The sequence below is a fragment of the Petaurus breviceps genome, unplaced genomic scaffold (assembly GCF_028583685.1).
Source record: "Petaurus breviceps papuanus isolate PSGF00001 unplaced genomic scaffold, PetGlider_PUasm1.0 98, whole genome shotgun sequence".
In the NCBI taxonomy this organism is placed as follows: Eukaryota; Metazoa; Chordata; class Mammalia; order Diprotodontia; family Petauridae; genus Petaurus; species Petaurus breviceps.
The window spans coordinates 29,963,283-29,987,267 of record NW_027187460.1 but is presented as its reverse complement, the minus strand read 5'-3'; the positions used below and the strand labels follow the sequence as shown (position 1 = coordinate 29,987,267).

Sequence of the window (23,985 nt, the reverse complement as noted above, 5' to 3'; positions counted from 1 at the left end):
TCTGCTTTTCTAAAGGAAAGCAACTCAAGATGGGTTAACAATCTTGATTTAATCAAACATATGTCATTTACCTAGTTCAGGGGGAAAAGGTCAGCGCCCTGAACTTCAGAGAATACAAACAAAGGTTACAAGCAGACAAAAAATACAGACAGAGAAACAGATCAGCAGACAGGCTTCCAGCTGCCTGATCATCCATACCTAGTCAGCTACCAGAGAGGGAAGCATCAATATCTGGGTTTTTAAAGCCATGGGAGTTAATGGCTGCCCAGAGGCTCATCTGGTCAAATCACATGACTCTTCTCAAAGTAAGCCTCAAAGCAAAACCTCACATCAGGGGATATATAGCCTTCTCCTTGCTCAGAGAATGTCACAACCCTCTTGTCCCACTGCACAATCACAAAACATCAAGGCATGGGCATTCTTGAAAACCAAGCTTCCCACCATAGGCTCCATGTGACCACATTCAGCCTATTAGGGGGCAGAGTATATTTTCAAATCAAGGAAGGTTCTCAGAGTCACTTAAGCCTATCAAAGGGCCTAGGGGCAGGGAAGATCTTAAATTCCTATTCCCATAACAATTCTTCACCTCCCCATCCCTAATATGGATGTAGGCTATGTATGTGCAATCATGGAAAATTTATTTCCATATTAGTCATGTTGTGAAAAAAGAAACAGACCAAAAGGAAAAAAAAAAACAGGAAAGAAATAAAGTGAAAAACAGTGTGCTTCGATCTGTAGTCAGACTGCATCAGTTCCTTCTGTGAATGTGGAAAGCATTTTTCATCATGAGTCCTTTGGAATTGACTTAGATCATCGTATTGCTGAGAATAACTAAGTCATTCAGCTTATCATTGTACAGCATTGCTGTTACTATGTTCAATTTTCTCCTGGTTCTGCTCACTTCACTCTGTATCAGTTCATATAAATCTTCTCAGGTTTTTCTGAAATCATACTGTGCTTCATTTTTTTATAGCACAGAACTATTCCATTACAATCATATACCACAACTTCTTCAGCGATTCCCCAAATGAGGCCCGTCTTTTTCTTTTTTCCAGTCATCCATCTCTATTTTACATCCATCTGTACAATGCTAATGCATTGCAACCTGATTTGTATTTATTTGATATTTACTCATCTATAAATATTTTCTATCCCCCTTGTAGAATGCAAATGCCTTGAATATAGAGGCTTTTTTCCCTTTTGTGTTTGTATCTTCAGTGCCTGAAACATAGTAGTTATACACTAAAAGCTTATGCATTAACTGGTTGATTAGTTAGTTGGAAGGAAAAGGCCTTCTAATCTCTCAGGTTTATAACCTCAACATTATCCTGGACTCCTCATTTTTCCTCAGGTCACATATACAATCAGTTGTCAATGGCATTTCTACCTTCACAAGCTCTCTTGCATCACACAGCTGCCACCTTAGTTGGGGTCTTCTTCACCTCTCACCTAGATTATTGCAGCAGCCTTCTAATTGGACTCCCTGCCTCAAGTCCCTCTCCCTCCAGTACATTGTACATGTTGCTGCCAAACTCATTTTCCTTAAATGCAGAACTGAACATGGGACTCCCTGACTTGATAAACTCCAGTGGCTTCCTATTGCTTGTAGGATAAACTAAAAATTTCTCTCTTTAACTTTTAAGGTCTGTACAATCCATTTCTAATGTGTCTTCTCAGCATCATTGGACATTACTCCTTGTCCCATACTCAGTGCACCAGGCAAACTGACCTTCTCTGTTCCTCACACATGGCACTCCAATCCTCATCTCCATTCCTTTGCACTGGTCCATATCCAATGCCTAGAATGTCCTCCTTCTTTGTCTTTGCCCCAATGGCACCCTTTTCCTTTAAATAAAGCTCAAGCTCTGTCTTTTGCATGAACCTTTTATTGTCCCCCTGACCAATAGTTTCCTCTTTCAGAAACTACCTTGCATTGAACTACGTTGCATTGAACTACATATGTGTATATGTATACATACATACACATACATAGTAGTATATATCTCCTGGCACATAGTAGGTACTTAGTACATACTTGATTGATTGAAAAGGATCTAAAAGTGAGAGAGATCTGAAAGTTTAATGACTGCCTCATGAAGTCAAGTGAGTTATCATCGGAGACCACAGACCACACTGAAGGTTTCTAAGCAGAGACTGAATGAATGGCAGAATCCAACTTGGAAATAGAAATCTCCTCTACAGTGCTCTTGTAGTGATTACCCAGACTCCATGTAAACACCTCCAGTAATACTATTGGAGTCAATTCCTGTGAAAAAAAGTTTAGACTAGATAGATGATCTCTGAGGTGCCTTCCAACTCAGAGTCCATGGGCCTGGGACATCGTTGATATAGGGAAACCCTGAATGAGGAAATTTCCCCAATAAGTACAGGTCCCTACCTTCTCTACAACTTAAAATCAGAGGGTAGCCTAGAGCACCAAGATATTAAGTGCTTCATTCAGGGTCATGCACCCAGTAAACATCAAAGATTGGTCTTGAGCCCAAGTCATTCTCGCTTCAAGGCCTTCCTCTAACTCATAGTGGCTCTGTGTTCCTGGGCAAGTCACTTAAAATCTCAGTATCCCAGAAACTGTGCAACGCTATGTACAGAGCAGGTACTGATCAGAATTAGTGGAGGGAATATCCTCATGGAGAGTTCCCCTGAATTGATGAAATGCCAGCTCTCCATGTACTTTGTCATATAATGACAGTAGAAAGAGCATTAAATCTGCTACCAGAAGAAACTATAAAGAATTATCTTGAGGTAACTAGGTGGTAAAGTGGATAGAGAGCTAAACTAGGAGTCAGGAAGTCCTGAGTTCAAATCGAGTCTCATTGTGACCCTGGGCAAGTCACTTAATCTTGGTTTGCCTCAGTTTCCTCCTCTGTAAAATGGGAGTAATAATAGCATCCACTTTTCAGGGTTGTTGTGAGGATAAAATGAGTTAATATTTGTAAAGCACTACATAAACATTAGCTATTATCTAGATGTCAGCTATAATAGTTGTTTTTATAATTAGCCCATAACACTATGCATTTTTGCCAAGACAATGTAGGTGGCATTGCCCTATCCCCCTCTGCTCCCAACTCCTTTCATTTAAATCCCTGGAGAGTTTTCAGTTTTTTCCTCTATGAAATTAGGAATTGAATATTTCTAAACAAGAAGGAATAGGGCTCCCATGGGGCTGGGTTGGGAGTGTGCTTTGCCAGGAGAGAATCTCTATTCTATCCTACATTGCCAATGGTGGGTCTGAGTTCAGCCCCTCCTGCCCAGTGGGAGTTAGCTGGCTCTCCAGGGCCTCCTTCTGTCTCTTTGGGCCTGAATCCACTTTGAGAGGAGAAAGGAACACACAGTTTTACTTCTCTTTGTTTCTGTGTTTGTAGCAGGACCCCAAATCCAGATTCTGTGTGTGTGTGTATACGCATGCATGTGCACATTTGTCTTTGTTTCTAAGAAGAACTCTGTGTAGACATCTCTGCACATTTGACTAAATCTATGTCCCATCCAAGAAACCTGTTTATGCTTTGTGACCACAGTCCCAGGCACTAAATTATGGACCACAATCTATTCATCCTCCATAACTGCCATCCCCTGATAGAGTGTAAGCTCCTTTAGGACAGGGCCTGTTTAAATTCTGTCTCTATATCCCCATAGTCCTGACACTTTTTTAGTTAGGGAGTGAGGAGAGGGCTGAAGAGGGGTTAGAAGGAGGGGAAGGGGATTTTATCCCTGTAGGGAACTTCAGATGAAGAAATTCTCTCTACCTTATGCAGATAGAGCTAATTGTTCTGCAACTTACCATTTTGGAAAGTTTCCTGGGGCACTGACTGGGAGATTAAATAATTTGTGCATCTGTGTGTGTGTGTGTGTGTGTGCATGTGTGTGTGTGTGTGTGTGTGTTTATGAGCAATCACTGAATAAATTCCTGTTTCCTGAGTCTAGGGGGTGTGGAGAGAGACAGTGGAAGAAAAGCTGGCAGAAAGGGAAGAGGACAACCCTGAAAAATGTGACCAATAGAAATGTAAATGCCATGAGCTTTAAAAATTATTTTCTAGGTTAAGGGTCAAATTAAGAAGGACTTTAAAAGGACAGGATGACCAACAAGCAGATATCTTTGACGTCAAGGAAAATTTATTTTCTTTTCCCTAGGGGAAACCAGAATATTTAGGCTCTACTGTGGCTACTCCTGTTGTGAAGCTTGTGGACCAGGAGTATGAACCACCCAGACTTTCCTATCACCCAATTTTTTGTGGACATCTTGATGGAGGGGACCTCCTGGCAGTGTTTGAACTTTTACAAGTAAGTGGTCAAATAAGGTAACTCCTCTTAGGACAACACTAAATATCAGGGTACAGCAGGTCACCGAATGTCACAGATCACTGGAGACAATGTCAAACAGACAATCTCAGTGACCCACTACAATGGTAAGAACATTATAGATCTGAATTCAAATCCTGGTTCCTAAACTTACTGGATATATGATGATGCGCAAATCACTGTATCATTTCTGAGCTTCACTTTCCTCATCTGTAAAATAGGGACAATAGTACTTTCACTACATAACTCATAGAGTTGTTCTGAGAATAGTAACATAAACATTCATCTCTATGTAAATATGTATGCATGCTATAATATACTTCAACAGAAAAGCATTTTGTAAACATCATTGTATTGTATAATACATTATGTATTGATATTTTGATGCATACATAATTAATATTCAATATACATTTACAATGTGTACACATTTATTTAGTGCATTAATGCCTAAAAAAACTTTCCTGAGAGTTATTAATATATGATAATAAAATCACACCATTCCATAAAAAATTAAAATAGAGAGTGGACCTCTAATTTCATTGGTATATACAACCAGTTTCTTATACCAGTTCGGAGGTTAAGTAACTTGCCCAAAGTTCAACAGCCAGGATGTGTCAGGGGCAGGACCTAAATGCAAACCTTCTTGGCTCAGAGACTGGCTCTCTATCCACTGTGGCATGCTGCCCATAATTTATAACACTTATCAGATGATGATAATTATCTGCAATGCTCTAGTGGAGCCAGGATCTCACTGTCATAGGCATTCTCTCCATTGGTGCAAGTTCAGCCAGGCATGCCTTCTTCTCCTGTGTGATTCTCATCCATATTCTTCCATGGATTCACCACAAAAGATCCATCTGAAATGCGGGGAACCTTTCTCTAAGTCTTCTCACATTCTGTGGGTAGCAGACTAACACTCAATCTGTCCACATGATAGCCCTCAGTATCACTGCAAGACTGGCCTACATCCTTTTCTAACAATATACTTCCTCAGTGTTATCTCCTACACTTCTTTTTCTGCATAAGCCATTGTGGGAGGTAGAGGCAGTCGCTTGCTGACGCCCACCATGAGTTTTTCCATTACTATTTGGGACATCCATAACTTGGATCCCTTGGAAAAAGTGAGGATCCAAAGTTTGCAATTATGTAGCAACTCCAGGAGAGCATTTATGTTGAAAATATGGGTTTTGTCCTAAGCAGGGGTGGGGAACCTGAGATCTTGAGGCCACATGTGGCCCTCTAGGTCCTCAAGTGAGACCCTTTGACTGAATCCAAACTTCACAGAACAAATCCCCTTAATAAAATGATTTGTTCTGTAAAACTTGGACTCAGTCAAAAGGCTGCTGCCAAGGACCTAGAAGGCCACATGTGACCTCAAGGCTACAGGTCCTTACCCCTGTTCTAAGGAGTCTCTTGAAATTGATCAAAGCACTGGACAGCTTACTAAGGAAGAGGCTGCATGGGGTGGCATAGAGGTGTCAGATACACAGCCTGTATATCCCAAAACTCCAGAGGGGCAGAACGAGGTGAAAAGGCAATTGAGAAATTTTTTAATTGAGAGATTTTTTGAGAAATATTTTATTGAGAAATTGATAAATATTTTAACAAAATAAATAAATAAGAATGCAATAGAACATAAATAGTGTCAATATGTGATTTTCTGAGCCAACATATGACTGAATAGGGTTTAGTGGCCCTGTTTCTATTTGAATTTGATTCTACTGATATGGTAGATAGAATGTTCAACCTGAAGTCATATATACATATCATATTAATACATATATATACAGACATATGAACATGAGTGTATAGATATAGATATATATATATATACATATCTCTATATATCATACACTCATATGCAACAATTCTTGCTTCGTTTAGCTTCTTAGAACATGTCATGACCATGACCCATCATGAACTTGTTATGGGAGAAAATCTCCTAATTGAAAGGTTTGATTTTGTCACTTAGAAAAAAGTGTCCTTAGGCCAAAGACCCCTGGAGACCAGGGACCCTATCTTCACACGTGATCTCAATGTCCATTGTCTTTGTGACCATTCAATAGAATTAGTTTTCTATTATCTATTACAAAAATGGACTTGCTGATGCAGATCATCAAAACTTACAGATAAATTACCCAGTGGGTATAAGACTTGCTTTGAAGTATAGTGGAAAGACTCACAGGAAGGAAGGAAGCAAGCATTTATTAAGCACCTACTATGTTCCAGGCATTGTGCTAATCACTTTATGTATATTCTCTCATTTATCCTTACAACAAATCTAGGAGATAGGTGCTATTATGGGCCCTATTTTATAGTTGGGGAAACTAAGGCAGACAAAGGTTAAGTGACTTGCTCAGGGTCTTAAAGCTAGTACCTCCTCATGATGTCCTTGGTCCTCTTTGAGAATGAAGGACAAACAAAAACAACAGCTATCGATCATTATTGATCAGAGGCAGGAAAGGTTGAAGGCAAAAGGAAAATGGGAAGACAGAAGACGAGCTGCATAGATAGTGTCATGGAAACCACAAACATGAGCTTGGACGGATTTTTGAGAGATGGTGGAGGACAGAAGGGCCTGGCATCCGTGAGGTCATGAAGAGTTAAACATATCCAAATGCCTGAGTAACAGCAATAACAACATGTTCCAGGCACTGTATTAAGTACTTTACAAATATTATCTCATGTGAGCCTCACAACAACCAGGAGATGTATGTAATCCCTATTTTATAGTTGAGGAAATTGAGGTAGACAGGTATTAAGTGAGTGACTTGCCCAGGGTCACACAGATAGTGATTGAGGCCAGAATATGAACTTAGGTATTCCTGACTCTTGCTCTATCCACTGTCACTTCAACTTGCAACACCATTTGTTGAGTGATAGTATATGAATGGACGGATCACTACAGCAGGCCAGATCCATGCTCTAGCTGGCCAAGGATTCTGTCCTTTTCAGGGGCATCACAGCGTGGTTGTTCTCCATGGTATCAATATCAGAAGGTTAGGGTCTTATGTTCCGAAGAGCACTGACATCCTTTAGTGACCCGTTGTGGAATTCTCTTTCATATATTTTGCCTTTATAGGACATATTTATATGAGGCAAGGTAAAACTAGCATATGCCAGTATTTAGGAAAAATCTCTGGTTAGGAAGAGGGGTTAGGGTGGTCCATACCAGAGAGAGAGGATTTATCCCTCAAAATGGGGTGGAGAGTCCAAAACCCAAACTAACGTCAGGGCTGAGATCCATTGGGCTGAGATAAATGGGGGAATCAATTACTAGTTGAAGTAAATGCATGGGAATATAGATAATAAATAATAATGACATCCATTTATAAAGAGTTTTAAGGTTTGCAAAGCATCTTATGATTATCCCATTTTATCTTCACAACAATCCTGGGAGGTGCAGGCTATTATTATTTCCATTTTATAGATGGGGAAACTGAGTCAGACTCATGCTAAATGACTTGCCCAGGGTCACTTAACTAGTAAGGGTCTGATGCCAGATTTGAACTCAACCTTGTGACTTCAGGTGCAGAGTTCTATTTACTGCACCACTTAACTGCCTAGTAACTGGGAAGGTTGAATACTTAATCCTAACTCAAGCTGCTTCCCAGAACTTTAAATCTTTTTATTCCAGGGCTATGTACCAGATTGCCACAGGTACTCTATCTGGTCCCATGCAGGATTGCCTGCTTTCTCCTAACTCAGGCACTCCTGCTGAGGCAAAGGCCCATGCATCAGTCATGTAAAGTCATAATGACACGCTTTCAACCCCAGTTAAGCTAGGCCTAGTGTGCTGAGGTTCAATGAAAGAACCCATGCTTACTTACCTTTACCTTTTATGATTTTATAGCATTATATTCTCTTAACTTTTGCTGGCTATATTGTAATGCTTCAAGGATCTGTGGTTTTGACAGAATGGAGACCAACTGCCCGCCCTCACCCTCTATTAGCATAGGTCTCAGCATCTCCATTCAGTCTTCCTAAATTGTTATGACCAAAATAATCCATCATTAATTAATGATGCATCTCTTTACACTTGACTAGGCTGGTCTTTAGCCAACTAGATGGTGCAGTGGATAAAATATAGGGCTTGGAATCAGGAAGACCTGAGTTCAAATGCAGCCTCAAATACATAAAAACTGTGTGACTCTGGGCAAGTCATTCACCCTGTTTGCCTCAGTTTTCTCATCTGTAAAATGATCTGGAGAAGGAAATGACAAACCACTCCAGTATCTTTGCCAAGAAAACCCCAAATCAGGTCATGAAGTGTCAGATACAACTGAAACAACTCAACCGAAGGAAGTCAAAGAATCAGCAGGGGAAAATGAGATGAAAGAATTTCCCCCATGTAAGGCAACTACCCAAAAGTTAGGGAGGCTTATCATAATATGAATATATTAAGTAACAACATTTCCCTTAAACATTACCCTTCAAACACTACTTTCTTTAAAACACTAAGAAATTCGGTTTTGGTTATGGTGTCATTTCTGTTTCTAAAAACAGCATAACTATGATATTTTGAATTCAAGTCATTATTCCATCAGCATTCTTGAAAATTAATTTAATTCAAGTGGTACCTTTCTTTAAAAATATGTCTCTCGTGACAGCTATTTTCTTTTGTTTTCCTTTGTGGGTGTTCTAAAGTATAAAGCCATAGTTCAAATACTCGCATTGCTTTTTATAGGCTAAATAGCAAGATTCATCTTGCTACCATAACTTTCTTAAAGACGTTGTTGTTGTGAGTCATTTTGGTTGTGTCCTACTCTTTGTGACCCCATTTAGGGTTTTCTTGGCAAAGATACTGGGAATCGTTTGCCATTTCCTTCTCCAGCTCATTTTACACATGAGGAAAGTGAGGCAAACAAAGTTAAGTGACTTGCCTACGGTCACCCAGCTAATGTCTGAGGTTGGAAGTGAATTCAGGTCTTCCTGACTTGGCACTGCCTGGCATTCTAAACACTGTGCCGCCTAGCTGCCCCATGTCTTAAAGACATCAATTCAAGGGAATTTTCCCTCTCTTCTGCTTGAAACAAAGCATGGACCATCCTCTAGGATGAGGCTCTATGTCAGTAACTTCAAATCTAAGACACTTAGTAAGTGGCTAAAATTTGCAGAGCCTTGTCATTCTGGGTAGCCATTAAGGAGTCCCGTTGTCCCTCCTTCCACAGCCAGCCCCCCCCCTTCCCCACTTTGAAAAACCCAGATGTTTGTGCTTCTCTCTCTGGTAACTATATATGTATTTCCTTGCTCAGACAGTTGGATCTGTCAGTTGATCTGTACTAATTTCTCAGACAGTTAGAAGCCCCATCTGTTGGTCTTTATTTTTCTGCTTATGTTTTCTCTGAAGTTAAGGGTGCTGATTTTTCCTCTGAGGTAATGAATGTAATTTAAAAAGATTGTTGACTCCTTAAACAGCTATCTTTCCTAGTAAAGCAGATCTAAGAACCTGTGTTAGTAGCCATGAGTAACAGCAAGCACTCTAGCATACCCAGGATGGCTGCTAGCACAGGTTCCTAGATCTGCTTTTCTAAAGGAAAGCAACTAAAAATTTTTTAACAATCTTACTTTAATCAAACATATATTATTTACCTAGTTTAGGGGGAAAAGTCAATACCCTGAACTTCAAAGAATACAAACAAAATACAAACAAGTTACAAGCAGAAGTTACAATCAGACAGAGAAACAGATCAGCAGATAGGCTTCCAACTGTCTGACCCCAGAGTTTCATCTGGTCAAATCACATAACTCTTCTCAAAGTGATCTCCAAAGCAAATTCTCACATCAGGGTGTTTATATAAGCCTTCTTCTGGCTCAGAGAATGTCACAGCCCTCTTGACCCACTGCCCAATCACAAAGTAACAAGGTGTGGGCATTCCTGAAAAACAAGCCTTACACCACAGGTTCCATGTGACCACATTCAGCCTATTAGGGGGCAGCCTATATTTTCAAATCAGGGAAGGTTCTCAGAGTCACTTAAGCCCATCAAAGGGCCAAGGGGCAGGAAAGATCTTCAGATTCCCATCCCCATAACACCATACTAGGTATGCCAGTGTGGCTGTCACTACAAGGTGTCCCTCTGAATTCTGCTGGACCCTCTTCTCTTCTCTCTCTATAATACTTGGTGATTTCCTCAGTTCCCATAGATTTAATTACTATATCTATGCTAATGGTACTCAAATCTACCTCTTATGTCCAAATATCTTTGCCGACCTCTAATCTTGCATCTCCAGCTGCTTTTCAGACCTTTTAAACTAGATACCTGGGTAGACATCTTAAGCTCAACATGTCCAGAACAGAATGCATTATCTTTCCCCCTAAACACTTCAAATCTCCTACCTTCCTTATTAATGTAGGGGGCAACACCATCCTCCCAGTCCCTTAGGCTCACAACCTAGGAATCATCCTGGATCCCTCTCCATCTCTCAACCCTCATAGCTAAGACATGTTGATTTTACCTTTGTAAAAACTCTCAACTGCCACATTCCTACTATTCTAGTGCAGGCCCCATCACCTCACAGTTGTATTATTGCTATACCCTGCTAATGGGCCTACCGGCCTCCCCACTCTCATCTATCCTCCCTTCAGCCACTAAAGTGATTTTCTTAAAACTCAGGTATGATCATCCATACTTAGCCAACTCCAGTGGCTCCATATTGCCTCCAGGATCAAACAGGATGTGTCCCCAGCACATAGCACAGAACTTGGTACATAGTATATTCTTAATAAATATTAATTGATTGGAAAAAGTAAAATACAAATTAAACTATGTTTAAGTGTATGAGATGTAAACAAGCTGTTGTGTGAGGTCAGAAGAAGTAAAGATCATTTCTTATTTTGGGGGAATATGAGTGCAGTATGAGTAAAGTGGGGATCACAGCATCTGTGATGAAAGGAGAATGCCATTCAGAGGCAAGTGTCCAACATGGGAGCTAGTTCTGGCTCTATCATTCTTAACTGTGCAAACTGGGGTAAATAACAAAACATTGTTTGGCCTTCGAAGCCTTTTAGAATCTAGGACCCTCCTACCTTTCCAATTTTCTTATACCTTATTCCCTCCCACATACTCTTTGATCCAGTGACACTGGCCTCCTGGCTATTCCATGAACAAGACACTCCTTCTCTTGACTCTGGGCATTTTCTTTAGCTGACCCCCATACCTGGAATACTCTCAATCTTTGCCCCACCTACTGACCTCCCCTAGCTTCCCTTACATTCCACTAGAAGTCCTTTTTTACTAGAAGCCTCCCACAGTCCTTCTTAGTTCTAGTACCTTCTCTCTGTTAAATACTTCCTATTAGTCCTGTATATAGTTTGTTTTGTTATATTTGTTTCCACATTGTTTCCCCTCATTAGATTGTAAACTCCTTGAGGGCAGGGACTGTCTTTTGCCTCTTATTGTGTCCCCAGAACATAGCACAGTACTTGGCATATAGTGAATTTTTAATAAATATTAATTGATTGGAAAAAGTAAAATTCAAATTAAACTATGGTAAATGTATGAGATATAAACAAACTGTTGTGTGAGGTCAGAGGAAGTAAAGATCATTTCTTACTTGGGGGGAATGTGAGTACAGTGTGAGTAAAGTGGGGATCACAGCTCCTACAGTAAAAAGAGAATGTTATTCAGAGGTAAGTTTCCAACATGGGCCCTATCATTCTTAACTGTGCAAACTGGGGTTGTTACCTCTGTTCTCTCATTTGCACACAATTCGATTCTAGTACTATACAAGAAACATTTATTAAGTCAAAGGCAGTGTGCTTTATTCCAGGGCTACACACACACACACACACACACACGCGAAGCCTTCCCTACCCTGAAGGACTATGTTCTACTGAAGATAGGCAAGTAGACATGCTATAATCATCATCACTATCATTCTTTTCTCTCTCTACTACTTGGTGATCTCAGTTCCCATGGATTTAATTAGTATCTCTATACTAATGGTACTCAGATCAACCCTAGTCTGCATTTGTTGTTATTCAGGCATATCTGACTCTTTATTTGAGATTTTCTTGACAAAGATGCTGGAGTGGTTTGTCATTTCCTTCTCCACCTCATTTTACAAATGCGGAATCTGGGGCAAACAGGGTTAAGTAACTTGCCCAGAGTCACGCAGCTAGTAAGTGTCTGAAGCTGGATTTGAACCCACAAAGATCAGTCTTCCTGACTCCAGGTCTGGCACTCTATCCACTCTGCCACCTACCTACCCAGCTGATGTTTATCTAATGCTTTAAAGTTTACCTTCATCATCTCATTTATCTCAGTAAACCAGTGAGGCAGAAATAAGTACCATGCTTCCCATTTTATAGATGAGAAAACTGAGGCATGTGCATATCCAAATGAATACAAGGTAATTTGAGGAGAGAGGGCACTAGCTATTGTGAGGATCAAGAAGGGTTTCAGCAGGAAGGAGAACCTTATCTATGCTTTGAAGAAAGCTCACTGTTCTAAGAGGAAGAGATGAGGAGGGAATTGAATTGCAGACATTAGATGCCTGCCCTTTTCCCACTGGTGAGTTCTTCCCAGAAGCTCTATCTTGAGGAAGAATCCAGTCCATTTTATGCTTCATTCTTCAGACTTCACCTCCTCTACCTTGACCTCCTCCCACTTTTGAGCTCTTTTTTATGTGTTACTTTCCCCCACTAGAATACAAGTTCCTTCAGGTCTCTATATATCACCTGCACCTAGCACAGTGACTGGCATATAGTTAGGGCTTAATAAATGCTTGTTGACTGACTTACTGTGTAATGCTTAGTTAAAGAAATTAATTATATGATAGTTTACCTGGAACAAAGACTGTGTGAATGGGCAATAGTTCGAAATAATTCTGGAAAGGCAGGTGGGACCCAAATTGTGGGGAGCCATAAATTTCAGGCTGAGGCATTTGCATTTTGTCCTAGAAATGACAGAGATCCATTTGGGTTTTCTTTTTCTTGTTTGTTTATTTTGCCAGACTCAAAACCTTGGGAAAAATACAGGGTGTCCCAGAAGTCATAGTGCATTTTGAAGTTTTTTATAGTTTCAAAACTGCATTAAGACTTTTGAGACATCCTATATTATGAAAAGTATAGTGAGAATGTACCAGATACTTGTCAATAGAAATGCTGAGATGAATCAAGAAGCTATTGCAATAGTCCTAGTGAGAAGTGATAAGGACCAGAATTAGACTGGTTAGAAAAAAAGGAGGCCAAGGCAAGATATGTTGGGGATTTAGAAATGCTAAAACTTAGCAACTGATTGGATGGAAGAGAGAGAGATAATATGTAAGCATCAGGGAAGACTGAGATCATGAACCCTGCTGATTAGGAGGATAGCAGCAATCTCAAAAGAAATACAGAAATTGGAATTGGGGTGCAGGGATTTATGGAGAAGATAACAAGTTCCATTACAAACACATAAAATGGAGATAATGATACTTGCACATGCGGCATCTGCCTCAAGTCACTTCAGAAAGCATTTATTATCTCAGAGAAACAGGTTTGGCCTATTTCCTAGAGCCAGCCTTGGAGTCAGGAAGATCAGGGTGAAAATCCTGCCACTGACACTCATTGACTGTGTGAACATGAGCAAATCACTTCCCCCCAGGCAGCTTTCCAAGACTATTGGTTGTGGAGTGGATGTTGATTTACACTGATAGAAGGCATTTCCTTATGGGAATTCTTGGTACGAATGAAGGGAACCAATGGAATTTATTGAGTCAGAGAGTGAGGAGGTCAGACCCATGCTTTGGGAAGGGGAAATGAAATTTAAATGTCTAAATTAGACCACACAGATCCTAGTGTTCAGTTCACTAAATGCCTATTTTGTGCCATACACAGTGTCAGGTGATAGAGGTGATGCACAGATAAACAAGTCGCTTCTGGGTACCACATTTTAAGAAGAATTCTGATACGCTGGAGCTCATCTAGACAAGTACTATTTGGCTAATGAAAGGTCTTGAACCCATGTTAGTTGAGTATTTGTTGCAGGAGCTGGTATGTTTAGTCTGGAGAAAAGAAAAATTAGACATAAGATGATGATAGTCCAAGTATTTGAAGAACTCTTTTGTGGAAGAAGGATTAGATCATGTCCTATAGAACCATATAATGTTAGATCTGGAACCTTATAACTCCCTGAGCCCATCCCTCTCATTTTATTAGTGGAGAAATGGAGAAAACAGAGAGAAGAGGTCACTTGCTCAAGATCACACAGATAGTTAATAGGAGAGTTGGAACTTGAACCCAGGATCTTTCCTTCTAAATGGTTTGCTTGGTTCTAAAGGACTTTGCTGTTTTGCTTGTCCCAGGCTTATAATTGTATCATGGCAGGGAACATTCAATATGGAAACTCCTTACACAAGCATAGCTCAGTTACTCTGTAACTTAGTCTTAGAGGGTTGCCTTGTCCACTGAGATACTAAGTGATTTGCCCGGTGTAATGTAGCTAGTGGGTATGGAAGGTAGGATTTAAAACCAGATGCTCCTGATTCTAAGGCTAGACCATTACAGAGTACACTACATTGCTGCCCCAGAAGGCACAATTAGAACCGATTTATAGACACTTCAGTAAGGTAGATTTTAACTGAATTTAAGAAGTAACTTCCTATCAATTAAAGTCATCCAGAGTGTAGAGATCCTCAAACATCCTCAGTTACCTCAGAAGGTACTGAAATTCCCATCACTGCAGGGTGTTCCAGGGGGAATGCTGTAGTTATTAGATTCCATGGCTAGGATTTCTTTCAATAATATCATCCTAAAATATGATTCTAGGATCTATGTATCAGCCCACATTATTCCTCATTAAATGTTCAAATGAAAGCATTCCTGGGAAGGTTGCTGTGTTAGATTATCTATGTATTCCATTGATCTATGCCTGATCTTACTGACCTCATTTCCATAAGAAACATTACAATACTGTAACACTTCAAAATGCATGCTGCATTGTGGGTGTCTTGATGTGAGGATTAGATGAGATTAGATTAGATAAAGCCTTTATTAAAGATTTGCTCTGTGAAAGGCACAGTGTCCAGCTCCGAGAATATATGCAAGGACAGGACAGGAGTTTACATTCTAATTTTCATTCAGTCATTTTCAGTCATGTCTGCCTCTTCATGACCCCATTTTAGGGTTTTCTTGGCAAAAATGCTGGAGAGGTTTGCCATTTCCTTCTCCAACTCATTTTATGGATGAGGAAACTAAGGCAGACAGGATTAAGCAATTTACCCAGAATCACACAACTAGTAAGTGTCTGAGACCGGATTTGAATTCATAAAGATGAGTTTTCCTGACTTCAGGTCCAGCATTCTATCCATAGCACTGGGGGAGAAAGTGAGGCTGGTGACTTTGCCTAACCCTCACTCACTTAAATCCAATATTTGCATGTCATGGCACCGCCTCCCTGATGTCATGAACAAACAACCACAACAGCCACTGTACCACCTAGCTACCCTTTCCATTCTGATAGGGGAAGACAATACATTAAAAATGGTCTCAAATGGATGAGGGAAAATGTACCTGAGCAAGGGCTAGGTCAGAACCATCAGGAAGTGAGTCAGGCTAGAGGTGAGGGCTCTTCCTTGAATGGAGCTCACCAAAGGAAGCATGAAATGAAGGTGTCTCCCCCAAGAGAAGGCTGATGGGGTGAAGGAAGGTAGAAAGGTAGTTTAGAATCAGGAAGGAGCTGAACCAGATTAGAGGTTTAAATGGAATTCAGATGGGAGGGGGAATAGAGCTGGATTTTCTCCTGGGGGTCGTCACTAACATCATGCTGATCTTTTGAATGTTGGTCTACACTGGTGGTATTTTAGCCAGTCTGGGACTTGAACCAACCCCATCTGCTTATTGAAAATTCTCACTGCAGCAGTTGCTGTAGTCTTTTCAGTACACCATCCTATTTGATAAACAGATGCCAATATTGCCCCATTGAAAAAGTAGCTGCATGTTGGCCTGGAGCAAATCCACTAATTATTATTTCAATCCATAAAGTGCTTTGGGATCCCTCCTGGTTTGAATTGCCCTGGAAATAACTGATTGTCTGTGACTGGCAGAGCTTTTCTCAGGAATTCAACTGGGGCATTTTCCTATCAAGAGCATTTCATTGGCCAAACTCATCAAGCAGCCCCAGGAAGAGGAAACATATGGTGCTCTGTTTTCAGAATAAAACTAGAAAATGTAGCAGGATTGTGTCCATTCTGTGGCTTTGCTCTCTGCAGGGAGAGTTGATTATTGTCTTTCTAGATTATATACAATTTTGGACACTGAATTGCTTAACTCTTCACCACAATGTCAGAGATTCATCATCATCATTGCTTAGCTCCTGTATACAGCCCAGTCCATTTGGAACCTTAATTATTCTGAGCATGCTTCATATTCCTGGTGTCTGACCCGCTCAGAAAGATTCCTTTTTCCTGTAACTCTTCCTGGTGATAAGCTCAACTGCACCTGCTTCTGCCAAAATACCAGCTGTGTGGGAAGCAGAAATGACAGGAAATCCAGTTCCTTGGCTGGAGGTTCAAATAGGTTTTCTAGCATATGTTTTTTCTTTTTCTTTTTTTTTTTGTTTTCTTTTTTCTGGTTCATTGTGTCATTCAATCAAAAAAATATTTATTGGACACTTTCTGGGTGCAGAGCATTACCAAGTGCTATAGAAAGTATCTAAACCTAATAGTCACTGCCTTAAGAGTTTAGGATCAGGGGCGGCCAGGTAGCACAGCGAGTAAGAGCACCGGCTCCAGTGTCGGGATGACCTGGATCAAATCCGGGCTCAGACACTCAGTACCACACCCAGAAATAACTGGCCGTGTAACCTTGAGCAAGTTACTTAACCCCGATTGCTTAAAAAAAAAAAAGAGTTTAGGATCAAGGCAGGCAAAGCAACCATTGAAGAATACAGCTGCACATGCAATTCAAAACCATTTGTTCAGAGCCTGTTTTTGATTGTTTCCAATTTATCCCGCACACATCATATTTGTACACAGTTGTTTGCATGTTGTCTCTGCTATTATATTCTGCGTCTTTTCAGAGCAGGGACTGTCTTTTACTTTTCTTTGTGTCCCTAGCACTTAGTACAGCACCTGGTACGTAGTAAGTGCTTAATTAAATGTTTATTGACTGACCAACTGCTCCCACAAATTAAATTCCTCCCAGTCACAAAACAATCCTACTTTTTACAAATGCTTCTTGTACTTAGTAAAGACATCTCTCAAAATATGTGGTGTTTCAAAAGGTTCAAGAGACATGATGAGACATGATGATCATTTCATTAATAATGTCAACATATTTATTAATAACAGGATGGTCATTTGGCCATCTCTCTTAGACCAAAGACCCCCATGATGGTGGGTTCACCTCTTAGAATCAGGAAGGAGCTGAACCAGGTTAGAGATTTAAATGGAATTCAGATGGGAGGGGTAATAGATCTGGATTTTCTCCTGGGGGTTGTCACTAAGCTCCATGGAACCTCTGATTGGTTAACAATTAATGAGAAAATGAATATTACAATGAGAGGGGCTATATTACAGTGCAACTGTTGGGGTACATGACTTGGATCGCCCAAAGCTTGAACTTATCAATTTCCATATCACATGTCTGACAAAAGAGGGAATTTTCCCAGACCCAAGTAAACAAAGTGAATAGGAATGCACTCATTCTCCTAAACTTAGAATTTTTTTTTATTGTCTTTGATTTGATCTCAGCTATCCTTACTGGGTAAGTGTTTTAGAAAGATTTCCCACACTGGCTGATTTCTAGATGAGAAAGTAGAAAACAGGAAAACCCTTGGTTCAGATTCAATAGTTGTTAATAAATGAGAGAAATAATTATTTCTCACAAATTAGAAGAATAAGTGATCTTCATTGTCATCATCATTATCATTGTCACTGTGACAATGACAATAACACTGCTTTGATCCATTGTTCAGCCTCACTTCAACAAGTAAAAGTTTACACATCAGTGGTACCTTGAGCTAAGAGGAGGGTAATGAACAAAGGTCACCCAGGATAGCACAGAAGATAAGGAAGTGATCAGATGGAGGATGGAGCTAATCAAGGAAGCCCTGTTGGAGTGAATGAGCTTTGAAGCAGGTCTGAGAGGAGATGGACTGTTAGATTAATGAAGGGAGATGGGGGCATTACATTGGATATGTCTAGCCCTTTCCAAGAAATTGGGGTAGAACATAATGATACCTCCACTGTTGTGTATGTGTGCAAAACTCAAGATGAGCTTTGTACGTCCCAAAGATTTATGTTTAAGAATTTCATTTTTATTTCTCTAGAAAAAAAATGTATAGTGTAGTGACTAGAGTGTTGGTCTTATTGTGTGACCTTGGAAAAGTCATGTAACTTCTCTTAGTCTCAGTTTCTTCATGAAACATTAGAATGATAATACCTAGAATACTTCCCTTAAAGGGTTATTGTGAAGCTGAAACAAAATAATGTGTGGAAAGCACTTGGTAGACCATAAAATGTTATAGAAATAAATTATTATTGTTTAGCCATCATCATGTATGCTGTAATATAATCAGACATTTCCATGAGCATCTGTCACAATCATATTGGATATTTCTCCATGTAAAAAGTGAGGGAGGGGAATAGGTTTTTTTTTGAAATCTTTAGTTTTTATATCACCTTCATTTCTCCCATTCCCACCCCGAAAGCCTTTCCTTGTCACAAAATAATGAAAAAAAAACAGTGCACTAAAAGTAGCCAAGACATTAACCAAGTCTGACAAGATAGGCAATGTTCCATGCTTATATTCCATGCTCCCTTTTCTTCATAGGAGAGAAGATGTATTTTCTCAAGTCTTCCTTGAGGACAGAATTGTTCATCATAATTACATTGTAATTATAGATTTTTTCTTTTTAGTTCTTCACATTTGTATTATTGTAGTCATGTATCTTGTGTATATTATGTATATTGATTTAAATGCCTTCCTATATTTCACTGTTATTTATGTTAATTGATTTTTATAAATCAATGATATTCTATTACATTTATGTACCACAATTTATTTAGTCCAGGGGTGGGGAACCTGAGGTCTTGAGGTCGCATGTTGCCCTCTAGGTCCTTAAGTCTAGTCATTTCCAAAGTATGACTGTGGCATTTGTTCTTAACTATTCCTGCTTTATACAGTGAATAAAGCGCAAGACTTGGAGTCAGGAAGACTTGAATTTGAAACCTGCCTCAAATATTTACTCCTTATGTTAACCAGGACAAGTCATTTAACCTGTTTTCCTCTGTTTTCCATCTGTAGAATGGGGGTAATAATAGCACCTGCCTCCCAGAGCTGTTGTGAAAATCAAATGCGATAAAAATTATGAAGTGTTTGTTTAGCACAGTGCCCGGCACATAGAAGCCACCATATAAATGTTAGCTAGTAATATTTCATGTGTATGTAGTACTTTAAAGTTTGCAAGACACTTTACATGAAGTTCAAAGTAAATAATGTTCAACACCTTTGAGAAGAAGCTTGGTTTTCTTGTACCCTGCTAATGAGTATTTGCTTTGTTTGTCAGGTTCCTCCCTCAGGCCCACAAGATCTTCCCCCATTTAACCCACCTGATGTTGCCCAGATCTATCCAGTCCCTGCCAACATTCGTCCTGTGCTGAGTACGTACAGAGTAGAGGTAAGACTTAGAAAAAGGTTCTGGAATTTTCCAACAGATTCAAAGGCATTAAAATCTCCCTTAATTTCCTAAGAGGGTAGTATATCATTTGAACATTAGTGATAAATTTGGAATTTGGATGATTTCAATTCAGGGAGAGGATATCCCCCCCACACACAATGTAAATCAGCACTTCCTTTGCAAATAATAGTCTTTCAGAGTTTCCTGGGACACTGGGAACTTAAGTGATGTGCCCAGGAACACAAAGCCAGTGTGTGTCAAGAGGCAGGACTTGAATCTATCTCTTCTTGGCTCTGAGGCAATCTCATGGTCTTGTGATGCCACTAAGGGCAAAATAGAGATTTTTGCCATTGTTGTTGTTGATATCATTGTCCCTGTGCTTGAAGAAACACAATTTTGAAGTTATTGAGGTGTGATTAGTTCTCAAAGTTCTTGAAGAAAGAAAAGATATTAAAGACTTTGTCATCAGTAGGAAACAAACAAAACTGAGGAAATATAAATACTGACCCTTAAGATTATGTTCCCCATTTATAGAAAAGTTTTATAAGAACTTTCTCCCCAAGCATCCAAAGTATCTTAGATGAGTGTGATTAATAAAGAACAGACAAGCTTTTACAAATTATTTGCTACAGCAGACCACAGAAATGAAGAATCTGAGAGCTGAAAAGGACCTTGGTGTCCAACCCATCTAGTCTAATCCATCTATCAAAGGAATGTGCTCTCATATCTTTGCCAAAAAACAAAGAAACAAAAAAAACAAACAAACCCAAGAGCCCAAATGGGATCACAAAGAGTTGGAAATGACTGAACAAAAACACTTGTTTAGGAGAATTTTTTTTCTCAGTAGTTGAAATCTTGCTTCTGCTACACCTAGGTAACCTTGTGAAAGTCCCTTAACCTCTTGGTCTCAGTTTCTTCATCTGAAAAATTAGAGTATTTCCCAGAGGAAAAAAGAGACCTCTGAGGGTCTCTTCCAGTTCTAGAATTGTGATCATGTGGTCCTTTGGACAAGATGCCCCCCATGGGGTTGTCAAGCTGTGGCCTGTGGGTCAAATCTGGCCTACCACCTTTTTATATGGACTGTGAGCTAAGAATCATTAGCTCCTGGAACATACAAAAACAGGCTGTAATGTACAATTTGGTCCATGGGTCATAGTTTGCTGACCCCTGGTGAACTGGTGTAGTAGATAGAGTGTTGCAGATGTAGTCATAAAGATCTGTCTTCAAATCCACTAACTAGCTGGATGATCTTGGGCAACTGATCTAACCTTCCTGGACTTCAGTTTCTTCATTTGTAAAATGAAGTGGCTGGACGCAGTGACCCCCCAAGACTCTTTCTGGCTCTAAATATGTGATTTTTACCTTTGCCTCTAAAAATCCTTTAAGGCTTAGTTAAGGGACCACATCGTAAAGGAATTCTTTCCTGATTCTCCTACTTGCCTTTTCCCTCCTCAAATAATATATACATATGTATGTTTACAGGTTATATATCTCCTCCCCCCTTCAAGAAAGTGTAAGCTACCTGAGGGCAGGCTTTGTTTTGTTGTTTTTGCTGTTGTTCTCTCTCTGTACCCCCGGTGCCTAGCACAGTGCCTTCTGCAGAATGGGTGCTTCGTAAATGCTTGGATTGATGGACTTTTCAGACCCTCTCTTGTTGACTCTTCTTTTGCTTTGTCTCTAGGTTCTCTTCTGGGGTGTCCGAGAAATGAAGAAAGTTCATCTGCTCTCAGTAGATCGCCCTCAAGTGCTCATAGAATGTGCTGGGAGAGGAGTCAAATCCTGTGTGATCCAGAGCTACAAAAACAATCCTAACTTCAACGTCCAAGTGGACTGGTTTGAAGTGGTGGGTCCCTCTTATGGGTCATTACTGCTATTTCCTTGTGTGGGATGTGTTTTACTTTCTTTCAATTTATTTTTTAGGGCCTGTGAATATGTTTTGTGGCATAAAAAAATACTGACTCTGATATCAGAGGATTTGAGTTCAAATCCTACCAGTAACACTACTGGTATGACCTTGGACAAAACACTTGACTTTTCTGGCCCTCAATTTTCTCAAATGCAGAATAAGAGAATTGGGCTAGATAGTTGGTCCCTTTCCCTTCCAGCTCTCTAATCTCTGATCCCAAATCATACTAATTAGAGGAAAGATTCAGTCTGAAGAGGTGAAGAATCCAAATTATATGATAAAATCGTTTCTGTTTTTTAATTTAAAGTACTTTGATACTTAAATGAATCTGCAGTGTTACAAGTGTTGGCACTCTTCCCAATGGTACAGAGTACAATGCATCCAGTCCTTCTCATCCCATGTGACTGTCGTCTACATCTGTCGTCAAATCCTTCACATGGGATGCACTCAACAAGAATGCTTGGGGTCTTCTTCATCTTTTGTTAGTGTGTGCCTGTCACCAGAGCACCAGGGCAGCCAGGTGACACAGCGGATAAAGTACTGGACCTGAAGTCAAGAAGATGCATCTTCTTGAGTTCAAATCAGGCCTCTGACACTCACTAGCAGTGTGACCCTGGGCAAGTCACTTCACCTTGTTTGCCTCAGTTTCCTCATCTATAAAATGAGCTGAGAAAGGAAAAGTCAAACCCCTCTGGTGTCTTTGCCAAGAAAACCCCAAATAGGGTCACAAAAAGTTGGATTTCACTAAAACGATAGAAACGCAACCACCACCAGTAGAGTTCCTGGATGGCCCCTTGGTTATCTATCCTTTGTTGCTGTTATGTGATTGGTCCCATCCTTTTCTAGTCAATTTCCTGGATAACGTTTTCATAACACATTTACTGCATAGTTCCTTACTGGCAATGTGCGACAGCTTACTCCTGCCCTATGAACATCTCTCTATTGCCTTCGGAGATGGTGATATTCTGTGCTTTCCAGTGGTATAGTATAGGAAGAATATCTATACACTAAATCTAACTGGGCTTACAAAGCATGGTCAAGTCCTTATAGAACTCACCTAGTGAATAGATTAATTATTTGTAATGAAAATCTTTGTTCGTAGCACCCAAATTGACTCAAATGCCTGATGGTGTTAGAAAGCAGTTTCCTCTCCAGGTTTTTAAAATATTTCTTTCTCAGTCTTGTTTCCTACAAAAAAAAAAATGTGCACTGTCAGTGAAGAAAGCCTTTCTTCTCTTTTGCCTCAAACTATTCCAATAATCACAAATCTCAAATTGGTAGAGTCTGAAATTAAGACTTTTTAATGAATTGGCAAAATCCTTAGAGAATATAGTGATTTCCTACATATTGTGAATGAGTGATAAAAACACTGACCTAGCATTTTGGATGAGTCAGGAGCCCTGGATCCTAAACCTAGTTCCACTGGTCAATGGTCATATGACTTGATCAAGTTCTTTTACCTCTATGACCCTCAAATTCCTCTTCCCTAAAAAAAAAGGATAGTTATACCTGTCATGTCTTACCTTATAGAATTAAATGAGGGGAAATTTTCCCCAACTTCTCTTAATTCTAGTGCTTTCCCTCTGTTAATTATTTCCTATTTATCCTGTATATAGGATAATATATATGCTTTGTATATATCTGCTTACATGGTGTCTCCCCAATTAGATTGCAAGTTCCTTGAGAGCAGACTGTCTTTTGTCTCTTTTTATATTCCCAGCACTTAACACATACCTGGCACATTAATAATAAGGCACTTGATAAGTGCTGATTGATTGAAGACATTTTTATTTTCTATACAAATATTATAATTAATAATGGTCATAGTAATTAAAAATAAGACCTATTGAGCCTATGTGGAAAATATATTATCTGGAGTTTTTCAAATAATACATTTCAATCACCAATGTATTCTAATTACTATCATAATTCCTGGGGCACTGAAAAGATCCTTGCCTGAGATCATATAACTAGTAAATGTCTGAAGCAGGATTTTAATTCTTGGCTATATATCTAGTGTTCTATTTGTCACACTATGCTGATTTGAACTATAATAGTCAAGGAATGAAATCACAGATACTTAAAATATTAAAATATCATTGTTGTTAATTTCAATCATGTCCAGCTCTTTGTGACTCCATTTTGGGATTTTCTT

The 23,985-nt window shown here is 39.6% G+C and overlaps 1 protein-coding gene across 1 annotated transcript in view; it reads left to right on the top strand.

The window, feature by feature from the left end:
- The window catches only part of FER1L6 (fer-1 like family member 6), a 199,569-nt gene that overhangs the window by 97,680 nt on the left and 77,904 nt on the right, over nt 1–23,985 (top strand). The window contains exons 19-21 of the mRNA XM_069081306.1: nt 4,150–4,299; nt 19,814–19,924; nt 21,606–21,767. Coding sequence (XP_068937407.1) covers nt 4,150–4,299; nt 19,814–19,924; nt 21,606–21,767 — 423 coding nt within the window. The remainder of the gene's footprint in view (nt 1–4,149; nt 4,300–19,813; nt 19,925–21,605; nt 21,768–23,985) is intronic.